The 21,654-nt window shown below is 36.7% G+C and overlaps 2 protein-coding genes across 4 annotated transcripts in view; one reads left to right on the top strand and one right to left on the bottom strand.

Moving 5' to 3' along the window:
* The window catches only part of LOC109031260 (acetylcholinesterase), a 158,208-nt gene extending 146,717 nt beyond the window's left edge, over window positions 1-11,491 (top strand). Inside the window, exon 10 of the mRNA XM_019042694.2 lies at window positions 1,236-11,491. Coding sequence (XP_018898239.2) covers window positions 1,236-1,384 — 149 coding nt within the window. The 3' untranslated portion in view covers window positions 1,385-11,491. The remainder of the gene's footprint in view (window positions 1-1,235) is intronic.
* Window positions 11,492-15,820: 4,329 nt separating this feature from the next.
* LOC109031275 (glycerophosphocholine phosphodiesterase GPCPD1) overlaps window positions 15,821-21,654 on the bottom strand; it is a 28,787-nt gene continuing 22,953 nt past the window's right edge. For all 3 annotated transcript variants that reach the window (XM_072299142.1, XM_072299143.1, XM_019042717.2), the window contains exon 15: window positions 15,821-21,201. In XM_072299142.1, coding sequence (XP_072155243.1) covers window positions 21,133-21,201 — 69 coding nt within the window. In that variant the 3' untranslated portion in view covers window positions 15,821-21,132. The remainder of the gene's footprint in view (window positions 21,202-21,654) is intronic.

Genomic DNA, 21,654 nt, shown 5'->3' with positions numbered 1-21,654 from the left:
CGGAAATAACTGAGCGATTTCATGGTAACGAGAATAGTAGTGTTGTCAGTTCAGTAGAAGGCATTTGTAGGGACTTTCAACAAAAATGGAAAAATTCCATCCTCAAATCATGAAAAAATACAACTGGGGAGCTTTTTGTAGGAAGGACACTAACTGATGATACACCAAAAAAAAAAAAAAAGTGATGTTGATTTACTATCCTGGATGTAAAAAAAGTGTGCAAGAACTTTCAAAATGCTGAATTAACCACTACAACAGTTACTTTAGCAATGTCAAGAAGTAAAACTAACTGCTGTAGCGAATAATTGAGCATTTTGTAAGTTCTCGCACACAATTTTTACACCCAGAACGTTAAATCAACATCACTTTTTTTTCGGTGTACTACCGTCATCGTGAATTCATGCATCCAATTATGTCGAGGCCATCAAGGAAGAAGTAACATGTTCAGCGTCAATCGTTTCAGGTACCCCTGGTATCCCACTGAGTCAAATCGCGTACCTATAGTCAAATATTCTAGCTAAGGTTGAAATTCTGATTCTTTTCCTACTTTTAGACAAAATAATTAATTGAACCCGTAAGAAAAAATTCTCAGTAAAAATTTCCATCACAAAATAGTATTTCAAACGATTTTTAGCTCCTGAGTAGACACTTATCTTGAAATTTTCAGCATGTCAGAGAATACAGCATTTTTAGAATTTAAACATTTAAAAATATGAGAAAGCAATTTAAGAGGAAGAGACAAAAAGAGTTTGTAGGTTCGATGAGATATTTTTCCACAAATATTGAAAACTCGTGAGCTCTCCGCCATAAATTCACCAAATTTTGTAGACACCTAAAATTTAGCTATCTGCCTAGACATTTGACAAAATGCCAAATTTCACTATTTGCCTGCGACAACTACATAGCTCGTAAGTACGGTTTCCACGGCCGGCGTTTTTTTTATCATTGTGTTTGATGTATCGAATACGATCACTGGTAAAAAAAAAAACCTCTTGGACCAATGCCGCGGTGCATTGACTTAAGAGTGCAGTTTCTTGGCGCCGGATTTAAGAGTCTTGAACTCTTGTTTCAAGCGGATTTTGCATTGATTCAATTCAAAATCCGCTTGAAACAAGAGTCCAGACTCTTGTTTCCGGCGACAAGAAACTGCACTCTTGAACCAAGAGGTTTTTTTTACCAGTGATGCATTTGCTTGGTTTTTCTCTCACGTTGATTTTCGTGTGGTTTTTTGGCAGACATCAAAAGCTGCTGTAGCCAAGAGATGAGCCTGGGCGACTGCAACAACACCGCCCTGCGAGTGAGCGACAGCGGCGGTCGGGCGGCGCCGGAAATGGGCTTCCTCCTCTTGGCGCTGTTTCCGGTCCTGCTCACGTCCATCAGATAAGCACCGGGCATGGCTGGCGGGTCACCGCTCGACACAGCTCCGGCGGCTCCCATCGCGATGCGCCCTCGGCCTCGGCCGCGCCGCCACTCGCCACAAAACACCCACGCAGACACCGGCCGCTCCGTCCCGTCTCGCCGCCGTCACTTCCGTCCGTCTGCAAATCTGGAACCCACTCGTGGAAGACTCCGCCGTTGAGGCCTCGTCTGAGGGAAAACACACGGAAAAAAATGAGATTGCTGATTCAACAACTTTCTAGTCAAAAAAAGTGGCAGACATGTCGTCGTCTCCCGGACGAAAGAACGTAACTCCATTCCAAGGTTGTCAAATCGACTCAAACAATCGATTTGTTTACAAGGAAGTACTTGCGGGATTTTCGTCCAAAATTGTTCTGATTTTTTAATGAGATCAGAGGAAAAATCAGTGAAATTTTCAGTATAAAATATCCAAGATTCTCCAAGTAAAAATGCAATATCTGACGGGAAATTTGGCAACATTGAAATAAAGTTACGTTCTTTCGTGAGGGGAACGACGATGTTTCAATGTAGATTTTACAATTGAAAAAATGCTAATTTAACCACCCCCGCTTTCCACTAGTAATTGTAAAATGTACATTTGAAACATGTCGCTCATATTTTTTAACAATTCAATGGAGAATTTGCATGCAAATTTTTTGTTGCTTCGTCTGAAAGTGCTTTAAAGAGCTGATTTCATAATTTTTTTCTGATATTGAAAATAGTATAAAACTAGATTTAAAAGTGAGAAAATGCACCGCCTAGTGATGTCGTCTGGCGGCATTTTCCATTTAAACACACGTATTTTAGCAGAGTAGATCATTTTGTCATATCTTCTCCAATAATTGTTTATTTCATGAACCAAGGGTATCCTCGTGTTCAGTTCACTCAGTAGTCTCCACTTAAAAACGAAATTCGTCAAATTTCAGACACCTGCAAATTCTCTATTGTTAAATCAGCAATCTATATTGTCCGTGCATTAAATGATGAGCGAAATTTCACGATCAAACGATGCACTTTTGTAGCACAACTGAACATGCCGGTGTGTTTAAGTCACGGAAAAATCGTCACAAACCAGGATTTTTGCCGAATTCGTAATTTGTGAACTTATGGCTCTTACGTGACGTTCTTCCTAAAATGAGTCAGTAATCGCGAATTTGTTCAATTATTTAATCTTTGCTGCAATATGCTACAAACTGCTTTGATGAGATTTTCTCCGGTTTTTAATGAAAATTATCAAAATATGCACGTAAAAATCCCCTCCAAAATAGATTACGATAAGCAAACATTTTCGCATGAATGACGTGAAAGAGCTATTTTTGGATTAAAATCGTTTTCAATTTTCGAAATTTGTGTGTAATCTTCAAACAGACGATGGAAGTTCTCTCAAAAATGAGTTTCAATAAAAATGGGAAAAAATCACTCTTTGACTTTCGGGGAATTGCTGAGTTTTAACACCATCAAATTCAAATAGTGCATCATTAGCAAGGACCATTTTGGTCAGGATCCTTGATTAGTTTCTTGGCGCAACATACCGGTGTGCTCAGAGGAGATTTTCCGCTACTACTCTATTCATGAACTGCAGTAACCACCAAATAAAAACAAATTTTAAAAAAACCCGCCGTAGGGAATGAAGGACAGTTAATAACTGGACTCCATTTTGCAATTTGGAACTATAGATTCTAGCCCGGTTTAAAAACAACGTATGTGGCATTAGTTTCTCTATGCACATAAGTGTTTTTCCAGAAGAGCCAGAATTTATAGTTCCAAATTGCAAAATGCAGTCCAACTGTTGTTAGTTAATATTCGGTGGACGTTCGCAACAGTGTGGTTTCGAATTCAGTTTGGAAAGTGAATTCCTAATCAGGGGAAATGACACAAGCTGCTGCCATCGAGCTAAACCTAAGAGCTTTATTGCACCTTTGTCAGGGGGAATTTCCGTTTGCTGGGATGTAGGGTGGTATCGTTGATCATATTTGATCGCGAGGATTTGCCTCCTCAACAGTAGCGTGGCGTGCTTTGCGATATATCGATTGATCTGCCATTTAAACCTATATGGAGAAGGATCGATAGACAGGGTGTTCCCAACGAACACCCTAATAATCGATTCTTTACCACAGTTTCAAATGGGGAACGATCGATAATCGATCACTCATGCCTCGCCACTGCTTCTCGAATCCTCAACGCGCAAAATTTCGCTGAGTAATGTTTGGGTGAAATTGCAGTTAGATTGCGAATATGAATTCCTGAAAAATCGGAAGAAAATTGTCAACGAGTTTTTCAGTAAATTCTTGGTACATCAAAGGCAATTTTGCAACGTCCAAAAGCCCATTCGGAGTTTTTCCACAGCACGGTGGTATACAAATATCTCAATCGCCAGATGACGTCCAGCTGGGTGGTATTAAAGTTACCTTTGCCAAATTTCTGGTCCGCAAAGAGTTCTCGATCCCGGCCAAAAATATTAAATCCACGCAACTTGGACGGTTTTACGAGCTGCGCTCAGCTTGGAGAAGTAGTTACAAAATAGTCGATTCATGTCTGTAAAACACTTTGAGATGTAATACCGCGCGGCGCCGCATATACCGTTCATAAAAATACATCTACTTTCCCAGCCGAGCAACTTGTTCTCTTTAAAAGAAACTGATTTTCCAAAATAAGTGCGTCGAATGAGTTGAAAAACATTAGGATTTTTTAACTGCACAGTCAGAAATGCAGTGTCTCTGTGTGCTCAACAGCCTACTCAACAATTCCCTCTCGGGAATCTTACTTGCAGCGGCTCATACAACTTGTATTCCTGCTTGGATCCTAAATAATTGAAATTATTTTGGATTTTTAAAGGGTTGATGTTTGTGAAATCTGACAACTATAAAGTATCAAAGAAGTTAGGACTTCAGATCGACATTTTGTTAAGAAGTTTGAAAGTTTTCACATCAGCTTGATCAGATGATCCCTTTAAAGAGTACGTCCTCTTGAACTACCGCAGCTATTATTTTTTACATATTATATGTGTGCGCAAAGCGCAAAATTCACGATGATTTTCTCCAATATAGAATTTTTTATTTCTTAGGAATGATCATGATAAGTTCTTGTTATTTGCATTAAAATGCAAGAAAAATAATCACTCCTTACCCTCCTGTAGTCCCTGGCTGGCCAGAGATACATTTGTTGACGGGAAGGAGAGAGTTGAATGACAAATCAATTGCTGTAAATAATATGTTTTGTTCTTTTTTATTTAGTGCCAATGCTTAATTTGGGTTTTCTATGCTTTGCCTCCTAAGCGCAACTGCTATTGGTTGATACTGCGGCCACCTACAAATAAATTTGTTTCTCTTATTTTTACAAAATTCGGAACCATCTGACGTTTTCCGATTGAAATTCTATGATAGGTTGATGTATTATAATGAGTTGTGAGAGAAATCATTTATCGAACATCATCATCAACAATCATTCATCAACATTTATCGAATCACGCAGCAAACCCAACTAAATTATGAGGCCTCGGCCAACCTAAACGTTACAAATTTGTAAGATACGGCACTCTTAGTTAAGCCAATCGTAGACAAATTATGCACTGTAAAACGCGTATTACAGTAATCTCATCCCTTAAATCACGTTTCAAGTCTCAAATTAAATGATCCTAACAATCAAATGTAAAAAAATAATAATAATAAAATAAAATAAAAAAAGATTAAGAAATTAATCATGATTGAATACGGTCTGGCTAGGAGTATATTTTCATCATTGATTGTAAAAATACAAGCTAGTCAAAAATCACGATGGATTCCTTTGCGATAATCATACGGCAGTCTATTTTTAAATGGAATCTGCAATAATAATGATTGAGTGCTTCATTATAATCACACCCCATTAGTTACAGACGAACGAGAACAAGCATGAAAAATTCTACCAACGCCGAGAGCGCCTTCATTTAGCATGATACTACGCCACATCACAGGGACGTTAATATAGTTGTTTCTTTGACGGCGTTGGGGTCAGAAGTTTTTAGCTCACTAGAAGGAACAGTGAGCTAAACTCTTTACCGTAAATCAAGGTCAAAAAAGCTAGGAAAAATGCCTCTACAACACTTTCACGTGCAAACGTTCCATTAATCTTTTTATACAACGGTAGACGCATAAAATTTAAGATTGCTTTGTCAACCTTCAACAATTATCATCCTCTAATGTTGGTAACCCCAGCCGAGGATATTATCAAAAGCACATGCAGTTGGCTTCCACGGATGTAATTCCAGATTTTACCATTATCGTATTCTTGACTAGCTGAAGTATTTTGGTTTTTGCCCGTTGAACCAACCTGAGGAATTAGAAAAATATACGTGGACAGTAAAATTGATACCTTTCAAAAATCAATGGAATTTTTACTTCGGTTTTGGAATGACTAAATATTAATTAGGTTTCTATTTATTTCTCACCTCGGCGTCACTTCAAACAGTTCATTAAAAGTAGGCATTCCACACTAATGTATAGCACTCGCTTATCTCGTGCAATACCTGTAGATATTATACCTCAAAAAAAGGTTTTTCTCTCCGGCAAATTCCCTCTTGATACGTGGAGGTAACTTCGACCGTTTCATTAAGTCATTCTCATTATAGCTAAGTTCTCTGTGCTTGCGAATGTAACATCCTCTTACTGCCTTGATGGGTCATTGGGTTTCCAAAGGTGTAGTCACAGTGACTCCTCTCTTTAGAGGAAGTTAAATCACCCTGGTAAAAATTGGCAGTAGAATCTGTGTTCCAAAATACCATAGACGTACGGCCGGCTGTAAGATTTCCAATAGCTTCTATAGCCGGCTACACAATTTCTTATAGCCTTTTATAGCCGATGGTGACTAAGCAACTGACAGCCAGAAAGTGTATGCTAAACGTCACTAATTACGGATGCTAGGACTTAGTGAGTTTTTGGACCACTGCTTTCTTTTTGGGCCGTAGAATCTTGATTTATTTTGCGAGGAAAGCTCCGTACTTTTGATGGATGCCTGCCATTCCTAATATATTAGAGCGCCTTCAGTTTCGTATGATACTGTGCAATACCTCTGGTGTGAAATAGTTGCTTCAAGCGCCGTGGCACGCTGCGGTGTGGCAGGCGGGCAGCCAGCGCGAAACGTGCATTGGCGCCTACAAACCTAACAGGGATACTTCACGCGTTGCGCAATGCGTGAAGTATCCCTGTTAGGTTTGTAGGCGCCAGTGCGTCGCCGCTCCGCTTTGTGTTAGGCTCTAATATTTAATCTGGCAGAGTTAGCGTTATTCAACTCATGATTTTGAAATGTTTGCACATCCTGTATGGATTATTCTCGTTTTAATTGATGAGAAAAAAATATGTATTAAAAGAAAATATAACGTGTGTTTTGTAAATATTAAGGTGGTTCCGTATCAAACTTAATGATTTCCAAAGCACACGAATTTCTACACAATTTCTTATAGCCTTTTATAATCGATGGCGAAAAAGCAACAGCCAGGCGATAGGAACTATAGCCCGGCTGCATAATTTTTTATAGCTTCGTATAGCCCGGCCGTATGATTTTCTCCGCATTCTACAGCCAGCTATATGATTTTCTGTAGCCTTCTTTAGCCGGCTATAAGAATTCCTATGGTATATTGAAACGCAGCTCTTATCGCCGATTTTTACCAGGGCAATGTAATTGGAATCCTGTGGACCCAGAGTTTTTCTGCACACCATGCAGCGATGATCTTAGAGTCTCATAAATCTATGCATCCTTGACGTGTGTCAGAGCGTTTGAAAGTCAAATTTCAAACTTCAAATCCAATTCAGCCACATAATTCAGTATGGGGTAAAGTGAATTTCTTATATGGATATATTTTGCTGCACGTCGATTAAAGGACGTCTAGACACAAGATCTAAACTTAATACTGTTTGAACTTACAAACAGATGAATGCAAATTGCTGTGTGATAGAGTGATTTCGATATACTTGCTTTTAACGAATGAGTACCTAGCTAGTCCACTACTGGACTTCTTTGCACCAAAATAGAGACACCTTACTGTAATAGATTTTGATTTTACTATCTTTCCTCCATTTCATAGAGCAGCATTTTCTATTTTCATAAATTTTCACCCGTTTAAACTTCACAAATAGGTATATGTAGAACTGCAAAATGATGATAAGTAGTTTCCTATGAGATATTTTGAGATATTTAATCATTTATCATAAGGGTTAAACCTTGTTTTTATTAGATTAAATGACACTCTGTTATTAAGCAACCGTAGAACCTGCTGTGACTAATGATCGTGCAATGCAGAGATGAAAAGTCGTAAATCTGCATATAGAAGTATAAGATCAATTATTCTTGAAACCTTTTTATAACCAACGGTGCTTTGAACTCTGCACTTATTGGATTAAATTATTCTAATTTTGGAGTAACATACTGACTTGGTACACCAACCTTAATACTGTAAAAATGACTTGGTATAATATCTACTGTTGAGACACCGGAAAAAATTACTCTGCTTCCGAAAGCAAATTGTTGCAGCTTTTTTTCTGGGTAAATTATTGAAATTTATTAAACAATTCGAATTTTCGGTCTTCTCACGTACTTACAAGAGTTCAAAATCAAAAAGAGTCCCAAACTAAAGTACCTAATTCAGTTATATGATGTTCAGACTGAAGTTATGTTGAAAATTCTGAAGCCTAAATTTCATACACTCATTGCTCAAGTGAAAATATGTTATTTACAGAGGTTCTACCGAGCTCAAATTTCTTACGTCTCAATTCACTTCTGACCAACATAGTCGTACTTATCTGTAAATTTTGCACTGACTTGTTTTTGTATATATTTTCTTACTATGATCTTGTAATTATTTTCACTTTTATTTTTGTAACTTGATCCCAATGTCATGATGTTTAATGTGGAGATCACTAAAGTGGAAACTTTTAGCAACATTGTCGGAGTTGTAGTGACTGTAAATGCGCCTATTTAGGTAATTCTCCTTCGAAACGTGGAAAAATGTCCTGTCACTCCTGTCAAACAAAAAATGTCTTGCTCGCATACTCTTGAATAGTTAATGAAAGAGATCCCAGCACGATTCATTCGTATGTTACAGGATGATTTAAGGAAAGCGAATTAAATCAGACTGTAAATTGAAAATTTCCACATACCTAATGTTGATCATCAGGGTTATTAGGTGCTTTACGCAGACTGTCCGTTTCTCGCACATGATGTCACATTGATGGGTATTATTATGAATCAATGATAACATAAGCATACTGCTGTTATAAATGAAATCGATCCGATTGATCATGACAACTCATGTTGACATCATTATTACGTCATACTGATAGTATACATACTGCTATCAATTGTCATGTTGACCTAGACATATTTTCATCATGATGATATAAAATTGATTCATAAGGATACCCCATAATGATATTATGACGATCGACTTTACCAAAGTATTATTCAAGACATTTTGTTTTTATGTTAGTCCTCCTCTTTATGTGAATTATCGCCCATTAATGTGTTTTCCTTTTTTTTAATGGACATTCTTGTGTAGGAATTGGCTGATCGGATTTGGAATTTTAACTTTTGAAAACCTTTTAAAGTAAAGTGAACATATAAAGTGATAGAAAATACATATCATGTCTCAGACGTTTAGAGAAAATAAATGCACTTTTTTCTTTGATTAGGTAATTGATAATTTTAAGGTTTTTTTCATTGTGATTTGAAATCAAAACATATCATTTACGTTGCAATGTAAACATATCATTTTTTACCTAGAGATAAATGACATATCATTGAAACATGATGGATGTTGCGCATGCACATCGATTACCCCACATCGTGTCACCCGCTAGGGTAGCATACCACCCCATGAAGAGATGCTGAAAACAGTGAGGAAATCGTAACATTTTAAAGTGATTCGTTCCGACGGAATCCGGAGATTCTTTTTCAATATCTAACTGTATTTCTATGCTCATTTTTATTACGTCCTGCTGAGACAACTTTGTTTTTTAAGTATATTTACATTGAAGTCAAACAGACACTGTATGGTACACTGATTAGTTACATAATTCAAGGAATTTATAATAATAAGTGATTATGTAGTCACCTAATTCAAGAAATTCATAATCATAACGAATGGGTACTTTGTTGTTTGGAGAGTGTATCTTTTCAATAAGTTAAATATTTAAGTATTTTACAAGGTTCCCTGCTTTTTTTCTATGTTTGAGCCACCATAGAGATAGGTAACTTAACGAGTTCCCCCTCCCCCCACCCCCTAGAAAAAATTGTTATTATTAGGTGTTGGTGCTTACCTATACTTATCGTTACTCATATCAGCGAAACTCTTTCACTAAATAAATTTAATTCTTTCCGGTCACTCAGAGCTTTGTGTCGGTTTTGCAAAAACTGAGTCCAAAGCCCCTTCTTGCATTCATTTGAAAATCCGTTTATTTTTTCCCCTCTTTGTCATCAGTAAATTATTACCCACCGGAACAGTAGGTATTTAGTAAGTAACACACACGTTCATAACCAATAAACACGAATAGTTGCTTTTAGGCGTTGATTAAATACCGTCAAAATCTTGCCTACGGTTTTCGATGGTGCGCAAAAAGAACGGGAAGAAAAGACCAGAGCTCCTTCATTTAATGCCGTATGCAATACGGCCAACCAGTAAACATGAATGTGGTTGCATGCAATGGTTACATTCAGGCGCTGATTGCTTACCGTCAAAATCTCGTCAGCGATTTTACGTTTAAAGCGCGCAAAAAGAACGCGAAGCAAAAAACCAGAAATTCTTCATCATTTTTAATATGCAGTAGGCGCCAGTTATTGTGTTGGCGTGACCATCGCTCAAAACGAATAAGTTCAAACGTATTTCAATCTTTACACAATAATGAAAATGCTACTATCCTTAAAATAATTCTTATTCTTTCAAAAAAAAAAAAAAAAAAAAAAATGCTCTACGACTTGCAGATAGAAGATACCTGAGAGACTTTTCAATTATTATTGTGAAAGAGGGGGGGGGGGATTGCAATAACATTCATTCATAGGTACATTATGATTTAGATTGAGACAGAAGTAGAGAAAATACGTCCCTACTCGTAACTCGTAAGACAAGATTTTAATGACTTTAGAGCCCCCTCTTAAACTTGTTAGCTCAATTAACAACAATATTGTGTTATGACTGATATGGAATGAAGATGCTGCATGATGAGATCAACATGCTGATAAGTAAGTACCTGCGTGGTGGATTCAAAATCATTCGCTTTATCTCAAACAGAGAGATGTGCGTTCGTACATCTCCGGTTAAAGGCGGCGCCGTTATTAAAATGGCTGAAAATTGAATATCAAGGGGAAGCAGTTTTCAAAATTTTTTAGGACAACACCTCCAAGTCCCACAGTATCCCGCAAGGAATTCAAGGGACTCCTGCAGTTTTGAACAGGTGCTACCGACTTGAATAGGTAGCGTTATTGAGTCCTAAACTCACTTTCTGATCTTCTGAGAGGACAACAATTTATTCATGTATACTAACGCTAGTTAACTTAGCAATAAGCAAGTTTTAGCAACGTTTCGTGATAGATTACTGAATGGGAGTAAATAGGTGGATTTAGGCTTATAATTGGAGGATTCTAATTTCAGTCCTTATCTTTCAGATTAACGTTTTACGGAGGGTAAAGAGGGATGAGTCTGACAGAGCATAAGAGTAATGCTGACTGCAGCTTACATCCAAGTGCACCTTCACCTTTCCATACCAAAACGAAGAGTCACACCCTTCAAACAACTTTTGCCCACTTGTAATCTTATACTAGTCAATTACATGTAGGCAATGCTTTACGCTCTTGATTCTTGAAACCTGAATCCTTCTAGGAAATTAAAACCTTCAAATTTGGATTTGAAGTAGCTTTATCTTGTTTTAGCAAAATGTACAAATTATTTTATTTTTATAGATGGAAGTTTAGATACATATACTTTTGTTTCATTGATTGTCTAATTTTGTAAATGTTGATCCTCTTCTACCGAAGATTCCTCCATAGTCCCTTCTTTCTTTCCATCCCTCCTTCTCTCTCTCTCTGTTGAATGTAAAGTAAAATTACGAATATACTCTGTTTTCTTTTACTTGTCTGAGCCGTTCATTGCATTACTTTTCCTCTCCTCCACATGCAGGTTTTAAGTCTGCAACAGCATCAAATTTTCAAACTGATGGCTAAAGTAAAAAAGTATGTAGTACGGCCTCCTTTTATTTTGCTCCATTTCCATACCGTGTTTGCCTTATAGACTGTATGAGCAACACAGCCGAAAATAGGAGAGCCGTAGCCTCGTTTCTTAACTTTTCTCACGACACCGCACTGGCAGCATAAAGCGGAGCTGCGGAACATCGCGAATTCACAGCTGGCGCCATCGCGCCTTCAATTTTGCAGATGCAACATGGGCATCCATCAAGCACGAATAGTTGTATCTCTGCGCCGTCTTTCCATTTGCTCTATTTCCGTATTGTGTTAGTTTCGTTTGTCTCATTTGTAGGGGTGCCTCAGGGGCTATTTGAGCAACACAGCCGAAAATAGGATGTGCCCTAATCAATTATCACTTTGAAAAGAAAAAAAATGTAAGAGGTCTCTCAAGCGATCAAAAGGGCGCACGTCTAAAAATTGACTGTATACTACCTCTCCTAAGAGAGTGACACATGGCGGATGAGAAAGGGGGGAGGTGGAATGATAAAGCGTCTCTATGTTACCAAAAAGGTGAAAATTTCGAAGGAAAGAATTTTTTACCGATCTTAGAAATTTTATGCATAGGAATTTTGACACTTGACAAAAGTTCAAGAGCTAGTTAGGTTTCCTCACTTAATGACGCTCATCATCTCCTTTTTGAAAATTATAATCGACGAGAATTTTCAATGCCTCAAAGCTAATTTTACGACGGAGAGTGGCCAATTTTTCGCGTCATAGCGAAATCTAAAATCATAAAGCGTATTAGCGGAAGTTTGCACACTTTATTTAATCGAATGTCTGCAAGTGAGTGAAATAATTTTCATTCATTACAGCTTGATTAAACCAGTATGTCCCAATTTTTCACATTCTCCTCTTCAAAATATTGAGCTACGGATACATGGCGGATTACATTTTGCAAAAGGGAACCACAAGAATTCCAATGTTGCTAAGATTGTGCAACTTTTGAACCTTGCAACTATAGACTGAGAGCATTCCAATGTCGCTAACCTTGCAAACATAAACGAGTTTAGATGATCGTTTATCATAAACGATCATCTAAACTAGTTTCACCTCTACTCCCAATAAACTATGAATTCAAGACGAAAATTACCGTCGCAAAGTTTACTTTTTGCAAAGAATGTACCTAAGTTGCACAATCCCAGCAACATTGAAATGCTCTTAGTTCCTTTTGCAAAATGCGATCCAATTGGTTGTTGCTGCAAAAAAATAGTTTCCCACAACCTACTATACAATGCTCCAGTGACCATGTAAGTTGGCCCGAGCACTAACTTTTCGGGAAGAAAGCCTTTCCCCTACCTGGTTTCTCACTTAATATCCGCCCGAGTTTCGCATATCTTCCGTTTCTCCTCATCGCAGCTTCCATCAAACCGCAATTGCCCGGAAACTAGGACCGCACATCTCATCTGATAAAATCGTTCGCCCTTTAGACCGATTCTGGGGGGTTAGGCTAGGCTAGTTGATGAGTCAACTGTTGATCTAATTTCATTACGTGAACGTAGAAGAAAAACGGGGTAAAAAATCACTAATGTGTGATCAATTTTCAAGGATAATTCTGTAATTTCTCCTACGATTTTAAATAGATTAAAACGCGTAATATCCAAAATCTAAGCTCAGATTCGGATTCCTCGTGAAAAACTGATGCGATTTCATGCATCAAATTTTAGAATAGCGTGAAGGAAAGAGGTTTAATGACGTAAAAAAACACTGATGTGTGATCAATTTTCAAGGACAATTCTGTAATTTCTCCTACGATTTTAAATAGATTAAAACGCGTAATATCCAAAATCTAAGCTCAGATTCGGATTCCTCGTGAAAAACTGATGCGATTTCATGCATCAAATTTTAAAATAGCGTGAAGGAGAGAGGTTTAATGACGTAAAAAAACACTAATGTGTGATCAATTTTCAAGGACAATTCTGTAAATTCTCTTACGATTTTAAATAGATTAAAACGCGTAATATCCAAAATCTAAGCTCAGATTCGGATTCCTCGTGAAAAATTGATGAGATTTCATGTATCATATGTTAGAATAGCGTGAAGGAAAAAGGTTTAACGACGCGTATAGATTCTCTTTGAACTACGCCGCCGCGCCACGCCGGCCGGTCGCCCGAGATGCAACCGAACGGTGAGGCGCCGGCCGGCGCTATAGCATTCGTTTTCGTCCCGAGGAATTTCTCACGATAAATTCTTATTCTTCCTCCTCCGCTGACCCACTGAGCACTACCCATGTTGCCACGTTGGATTCATATGCTCGAATCAGTATGTATACGTTACGTCTCTTTCCTTCACGCTATGCTCGGGTATGATACATGAAATTGTATCAATTTTTAACGAGGAATCCGAATCTGAACTTCGATTTTGGGTATCACGCGTTTTGAGTCAAATTTTCCAAATTCGAAAATCTGAAATGACTGACGTGGCTTAAAATGCCATCTCGGCTCCTGTTTGATGGATTTTCCTGAAATTCGGTGTCAGGGTATGGTACATGAAATCGCATCGATTTTTGACGAGGAATCCGAATATGAGTTTCGATTTTGGGGATCACGCGTTTTAAATCAAAATCTGTCAAAATTCAAAAAATTCAAAATTCGAGAATCCGAAATGGCTTAAAATGCTATCTCGGCCCCTGTTCGATGGATTTTTCTGAAATTCGGTGTCAAAGGGGTATTTTTCGACGGGAAACTCGAATTTTTAGTCCATTTTTTAAAATTCTCAAATTCAAGATGGCGGATGTGGGCTAAAATGCTATGTCGGCTCCTGTTCGATGGATTTATGGCGCCCTCTTACTACATGCCTACTCTTGTATTTCTGTACAGCCGCAAAAGGGTCAAGGGGCGTCTGACCGTCTATGGACCAGGTGGAGTTTTTGTCCTGAAAATTTACCTTTAGACGGCAATTCTCTTTATATTTTGTCTATGGTTTTTATGCCCCCCCCCCCCTTTGCTCGCGGACTCTCTTTTCGCTTTTCTTGCCTCCTTCTTCCTTCCATTTCCCCCCTTCTTCCTTGCTTTCACTGCCCAACCTTGTTTCCTTTTCCTTTTTTCCCTTGTCCTTTCTTCCCTTTTTTTCCTTTTCCTTGTCCCCCCTTTTTCCCCTCTCTTCTTCTTTCGTGGCGCTCCCCAAAGGCTGGCGCCCGTGTGCGCCGCACGCCCTGCACACGCCCTACGTCCGGGCCTGCTGACTATCTAATTAAATTAAAATTCGAAAATTACCTCTGGAAATATAAATTTTTGCATAATGTCAGTGATTTTATTACAAAGATTGTAAGTTGCACAATCTTAGCAACATTGGAATCATCTTGGTTCCTTTTTGCAAAAAGCAATCCACATAATCTGAATTCAGCAAATTAAAAAAACAAAGACATCAGTTTTCCAGCATTTTTGAAGGCCTGGGCGTTTTGAGGACTTATTTCCGGTTTATAGTTCCAGGACCTCCATTTCACCACTATCATGCATACGAGGACCTTTCTTTACTCTTACTTGGATTGCATTTTGCAAAAAGGAACCACTAGCATTGCAATGATGCTAGGATTGTGCAACTTCATCCTTTGCAATAAAATTGCGGAAATTGTGAAAAACTAAGAAATTTAGATGGTAATTTTTGTCTTAAATTACAGTTTTTAGCGAGTAAAATAGAAACTATTAGTGGATAATCGGGTTTTTCCTCCAAGACAAAAGAAGTTGTACAATCTTAGCAACATTGCAATGCTAGTGGTTCCTTTTTGCAAAATGCAATCCACTTTCTCTTCTCCCGTTCATTTATGAATTTTCCGCATTTTTTCTCGGCCATAATTTTTTCTCTCATCTTATTTTGCTATATGTGGCAGAAAGGCGCGTCTTCGATGCGTCAAGGGGGCGTATCTGCCACTGGCAGACTGGCCTCATGGCCAGTCCGACTCTGCGACAGTTTCTAATAAAATTTTCTGTGAATTTTCTTCACTAATTTTGAAAAAGAAGCATGCATATAGAAGGAAACGTTTTGATTAGTTTCTGTTAGGAAAATAAATTGGAGATTTCTTGACATTGCAATTGAGACATGCAAAACAATCAGAGTATGAGCGGAATCCAACGATCTTAAACTTGCCCAGAATGGAGGATGCTATTTAGAATAATTTATAGTTATCATCACTGCTGAATCCCAACTCCTGCTTCAGTGATTTTATAGCAGGGATGATGTTGTTTTGACGGGAAATAATAAAATAATTTTGACAAAGAAGTAATAGGTAACTCAATATGTATTAACAAAATGATAAATAATGAAACAAGTGTTTGACACGGTTTATTTATACACAATTGCTTCAAGTTATATTGATTAGATCAATTTAATTACTTTCTTTAAACATAATACATTTTATCAAGTTTTAAAAAATGGCGCTTTTGATGTCAGTTAAATGTGAGATTGGCGTACATGGTTGAAGCTTCTATTTGACCTGATTACAGGCTCAGACCATGACAAATTTCTTTTTTTATCCTTGATAACACAAAAAATGGCAGCACCAATGACTTTAGAGAAACCAAAAATAAAATCTAGCGCTAGTATTGAATGAGCCATAGAGATTACTCAAAAAACCAAGATAATTTTTTCAGAAGAAAATTCCTGTGCTGCCATCTGAAGAGAAGTGCTGAAAAACTGATAATTATTCTGAAACCGGGATAAGTATGCCTCACACCAAACAAGGCCTTCATTACATGTTCTAATTAATTGCAAGGGGTTTTCAAAAATAAATAAATAAAAGAAAACATACCAAATGGCTTAGCTGGCATGCGCAATGTGCTGTACCAAAAATATTGAAAATTTTGAACAATTTTTCTGTAGAATAGAAAAAAGTCTTTACACTTTTTACAAACAGAAGTTATTTAGACATTTCAGTAAAAGACGATTTTCAATTCCGTTTTCCCTTTTTTTCTTGCAATGAAAAAGAAAAAATAGAGAAAGAGAAGATGTATTCTCACTTTTAGTTGAACGCTTTGGATTTTAGACTAGGTACCAATGATTGCAAAATATCATTCAAAATTTATGATAAAATTACAGAAACGTCCTATTTTGTAAAGTATTGGAGTAAGTCATGGACAGTTGCGGAAAAATGAATATTAATCTCAAAAAGTACTGATAAGCTTCGGCAAGGCAGTTTCCAGGTTTCCGACACAATGAGAAGCCACACTACTGATAGCTTCAAAAAAGGTTTTCGGAAAAAAATAATGTGATAACTTTAGGGAGTCTACAAGACTCCCAGCATGATCATTATTTTCCTTACAATATTTCTTGGGAATAAAATACTCTCATTTTGATATTTCCAGGTTAAACTGATGTTATTTTAAGTCTTGAAAAAAATCTGATCTGATACTGAGGATTCATCACACACATCAGCCATTACAACACAAGAACGAATACTGATTCAAAATCTTGTTAAAGCAGATCTTATGTATTTTAAGATACTAACAGCTCCAGAGATACGAAAAACCTAACAATAATAAAATTGTTTGTAGTAACTTTTTCAATATTAACGAAAGTCTTATTTACAAAAAACTAAATTCTGATTTATTGATACATTCTGAAAAAAATATATTCTTTTCATAAAAAATTCCTTTTATAACTGACACACTAGATCAGACTCAAGAAACACTGTAACACATACTGATAAACCCGGTAAAGGTTATTTACAAGTATAATTTTCAAAGGAGATTATGCCTACATATAGATGAAAATCATGTGAAGCTGGATTTTCTAGGAGCGAAGTTGTGATAGACTTTGAGCTTGAAATACAGATGCCAAACTCAGTGATGTTGCTCTGAGAAAGCGAGTCATTAGTTTCTCTCTGAAAGTATCTGGTGCACAAGTGTGCAACTAGTATGGATTTATAACCATAGTCAAGAAAAATCAGGCTGGATTTGGTGTTTGGAATGTAATGCGACATCGGTAGTCCTCAAGCATGTTTACATGAGTTTCCTAAAAATTTGTTTGTCTCGTAGGTCTTGCAGGTTGATGCCTCATTGATTGGAGACTAAGATGAGCAGTTTTTGTAACATTAAATATTGCTGCAAAGACTATGTTGCTGGATATTAAAGTTACTTTCAAACTCCCAGGAAAATTACTTGTTTCACCTTTGCACCAAACATTTAACATACAAACAAGAAAGACACTCCTTGTCTTCACAAACCATGCAACTTAACTAAAGAAGGATACATTTGAATCTGACTCTAAGAGCTAAGGAAATCAAACAAAACTAAAAAAAATTCAAACTCGATTCGTCTGAATCTAGCACTTCAAAATTATCTTCATGGAATCAAAATACAGTAAATCGAACTAGCAAGGATATATGAAAAAAACATACAGTGGTATAGATGGAAATTTATCAGGGGGGATGGGTGTCAATGGTCAAAAATCTCAAGGGTGATGGGGGGGAGGGTAAAGAGTAAAGACCCCTATAAACACAAAGAATTACATTTTCTTGAAAGGATTTTCAAGTCATGAAGGGGTTTAGAAGGCCAAACCCCTAGACCTCCCTCCCTTACTACACCACTGAAAACATAGAATGAACAAATGGATATATTTTTAAAGAAAATGAATTAATAAATAAAGCTGCAAACAGTCAAATCTCTCAAGAATTCCGACATCCAGATTATTGGGAAGCTTCTAACCATTCTAGGAAGCAAGAATTCTTTGAATAGACAGATTCACACAAACACAATGTTATTCTTATGTACAACACACAATATTAGGCACGTCTCAGAAACTTGAATGGAATGGGGGCTGCTTCTATTTTTCTAGTATACAAAAAGTATCTAAGATAATAATCTTTAATAATAAGAAAACAAGTCCTAAAATTTTTATAGACAGAAAAAAAAAGTTTTACAATTTACTATCACAGTTACTAAATTCTTTTCTGATTAGAAGTTACAAGAACCTGAAATTCCATTAGGCGCCTTACAGGAGAAGCACCAGGAAGCCATACTGCCTACTGGAAGCACCAGAAAAACATAATTTAATCATATAAATTCATAATTGATTAGAAATTAAACACTCTCTTCCGGAAAGGGTACAAAAAGAGGACATGCTTATTTATCATATTTGACACTTCGTCTGTGCTCAGCAGACTGCTGAGCTATCTTAAAATAGTATTAAAACTCTTGAATCATCCAATTTAAAACTCAACAAAAAACTGAATATAGGGGTAAAAAAGCACAAAAAATTGACTTCTCTCGAAAAAGGTGGCTTGAATGAAATGGAAGTAGAAGATAAAACTGTATTCATTCAAGATGCATATCTTAATGTCACTTATGAGGTTGAAATGTTGCCTCAGTTGCTGCTGTTTGCATAAACAGTTATACATACCTGGATTTCACTTTTTGCTGCTTCGAAATAATGAGAATTATGCCATTCCTAAGTTGGTACCAGCGGGACAGATTATATAAGTACCAAAAAGGGCCTACTCTGGAAAATTGTCAAAATAAGATGTCCCATTTTGTGCAAGATTGACCTATTTTCCATCAAAACTTACCAACATAACTATTAATTTGTTTTTTTAAAAAAAAGGAGAAAAAAACCCTTTCCTATCTCTCTTCTTCTGGTCAATATTTGCAACCGCTTAGAAACTCCCTGGGTTGCTTGCCGGGGAGAACCAGGCATGCAGTTATGATGTCTTACTTGCTTGTGAATCTCTCACTTTTCACATCAAAATAATGCAGAATGGACTTGTGAGAGAGCTTGTAAGATGATCATGAGAATAGGTTGATACATTGATGGAGACAATCTAACAAAATCTGGAGAGTCCATATTCTTTTGTTTCGTTCAGGGTTAAATTCCAGACTTGGGAATTCAAATTAATAAAAACCGTTTTTTTCTGTTTCTGAGTACTTCCAAAGAACAGATTTGAAGACAGTGGAGCTGCATTTCTTGTTACAAATTCAACAAATAATGTACTTTTTGTGTTAGTACACACACATTGAATATTCTCTCATTTTCTTTCAAATTTTACAAAACTTTGCAAGAGAAATCATTGAGCACTGAATTGTAGTTTTTGAATGAGAACAACTAAATTTACAACTAAATATGAAAAAAGCATATCAAACATGGTATATACTTTAACTAAATTTATATGATTTTTGCCCTGTTTTCTCATTATTTTTTTACTTTCTCTACTTTGCAAGGGTCTTATTTGATCTTTCAATTGTTTCATCAAGCACAAAATAAACTAAGTATGCACTTTGTACTTCTACAGTAAACTTGTATGGTAGAGCGTAAGTAATTAGTTCTGAACATACAAAAAGAATACTCTATAGATAAGTCTGTTGATTGAGATCAGACAAAATCTCCTTCTTGTAAATTTCAGTTGTCTAGAAACTTCAGATAGCTGCAATTATATTGAGTTCCATTAAGTCCAACATCAGAAAAGCTGTCCTAAACTAAAACGTCTGTAGCCGATACAAAAGCTTTAATAAACAGGAACTTCATAAAAAAGATTCATCTCACTTATTTCACTTTGAAAAAGCAATCTCAAGGCTAAGAGAATAGAAACTGAAGACAAGGATCAACAATTTTCTCAAAATAAGTCTGTGGATTATGAATGCCAATGTTTTTCTTATTAAGAAGACGAACAGCTGGAAGTAAGTTAATTTAAAATATTTCTCCAACAGGAAGATTTTATTTAGTACTGCAACGTGTATAAAAATTCATTAATTTTCAAGTTAGAGACAATTTTTTTCTTTTTAATTGACAAGTAGAAGTGGTATTAACATAATCTCCACTTATGTGTCTGGTAGTAAGTAAAGGCTGGAAGCTACTATTACAGCTGCATCCGTAACATCAACGCTGCATCAATGTCAAGTACTTCATGATTGGTTTATGATGAACCCATAAATGGCACTGTTATTCCTTCGCAATGTGATACGCACAAGTGCTTATGGTTATTAACGACATTTCAGCCAGTGGCAGAAACTTTAAAGAGGGTTGCTATGCCTGGCTTGACAGTGAGCAAGTTAAATAATTTTAAATTTCTTCAGTCTTGATTTGACACATTCAACAACATAAACGAATTAAATCTAGTCACCAAAAAATCTCAGGTACAGGGGTGTAGAAAGTCCTTTGCCTCCACATTTTTTGAGGCTGCCTTCTCATTGCTGTCATGATAAGAATACATACTTTCCCTTCACATTTTTGTCCATACAAGACTGCGCGCTTCACTGTTTCCTTAGCATAAAAGAACACTTTACATAGTTTTCTTTGCCAAAAGCAATGAGATTAGGTAGTTTCCTTCATGGAAAATAATTCATTGGATAATTTTCTTCATAAAAATGCATTCTACCTTCAACAGTTTTTCCCTTTTAGGGTGCCTTTACATTTCTCCAAGGATTGGCCAACCGAGCACTTTTTGCACCCCTGCTCAGGTAGATTGATAACGCAAACATGAGAAAGATGAAAAGAAAGTGTGAAAGAAATAAATAACTTAAATGAGAGGATGAGTAAAATAATTCCAGGTTACATTACATGCCTTCCTCTTGTTCAAACCTTTGATGCAAATGGCAGGTAATCTTATGCACTTGAGTCTGAAAGTATACCAGTGGAATTATTTTCTGCAAGTCCATTGTCCTTCTTCTCCTCCTGCAAAGATACAGAAAAAATTTATCCAAGACTTTGCATGATAATCTAATTCTGAAAATGCCCCTCACTATCTTGCAGTTGTGTAGCTGTATACAATATTTTGAAGGCTTTGGACTAGCATTCTACATTAGGTTATCATGATGAAAAATAAGATGAGGGTACTAGAATAACATATGACTTTGTTTTAAAGGAAGTAAAATGAAATTTGTTTAAGGCAGTAGATATTTTTAGGGCCCAAGTTAAAAGCAAATATAACAGTAAAAATACATTACACATCACATGCTTCGGAAAAGTCGATTACTCATCGCTCATCTATCACTTTTTGGAAGCATGTTGTGTGTGGTGTATTTTTACAGCTTATATTTGCTTTCATTCGATTTTAACTTTGACACATGCCTCATGTTCAAGGTTGTGTATATTCAGCCACTGATGATGGATATGACCCTTGAAAGG

The sequence above is a fragment of the Bemisia tabaci genome, chromosome 4 (genome assembly GCF_918797505.1).
Source record: "Bemisia tabaci chromosome 4, PGI_BMITA_v3".
Classification (NCBI taxonomy): domain Eukaryota; kingdom Metazoa; phylum Arthropoda; class Insecta; order Hemiptera; family Aleyrodidae; genus Bemisia; species Bemisia tabaci.
The sequence above is the reverse complement of the archived record's forward strand: the minus strand, read 5'-3'. Positions and strand labels throughout refer to the sequence as shown.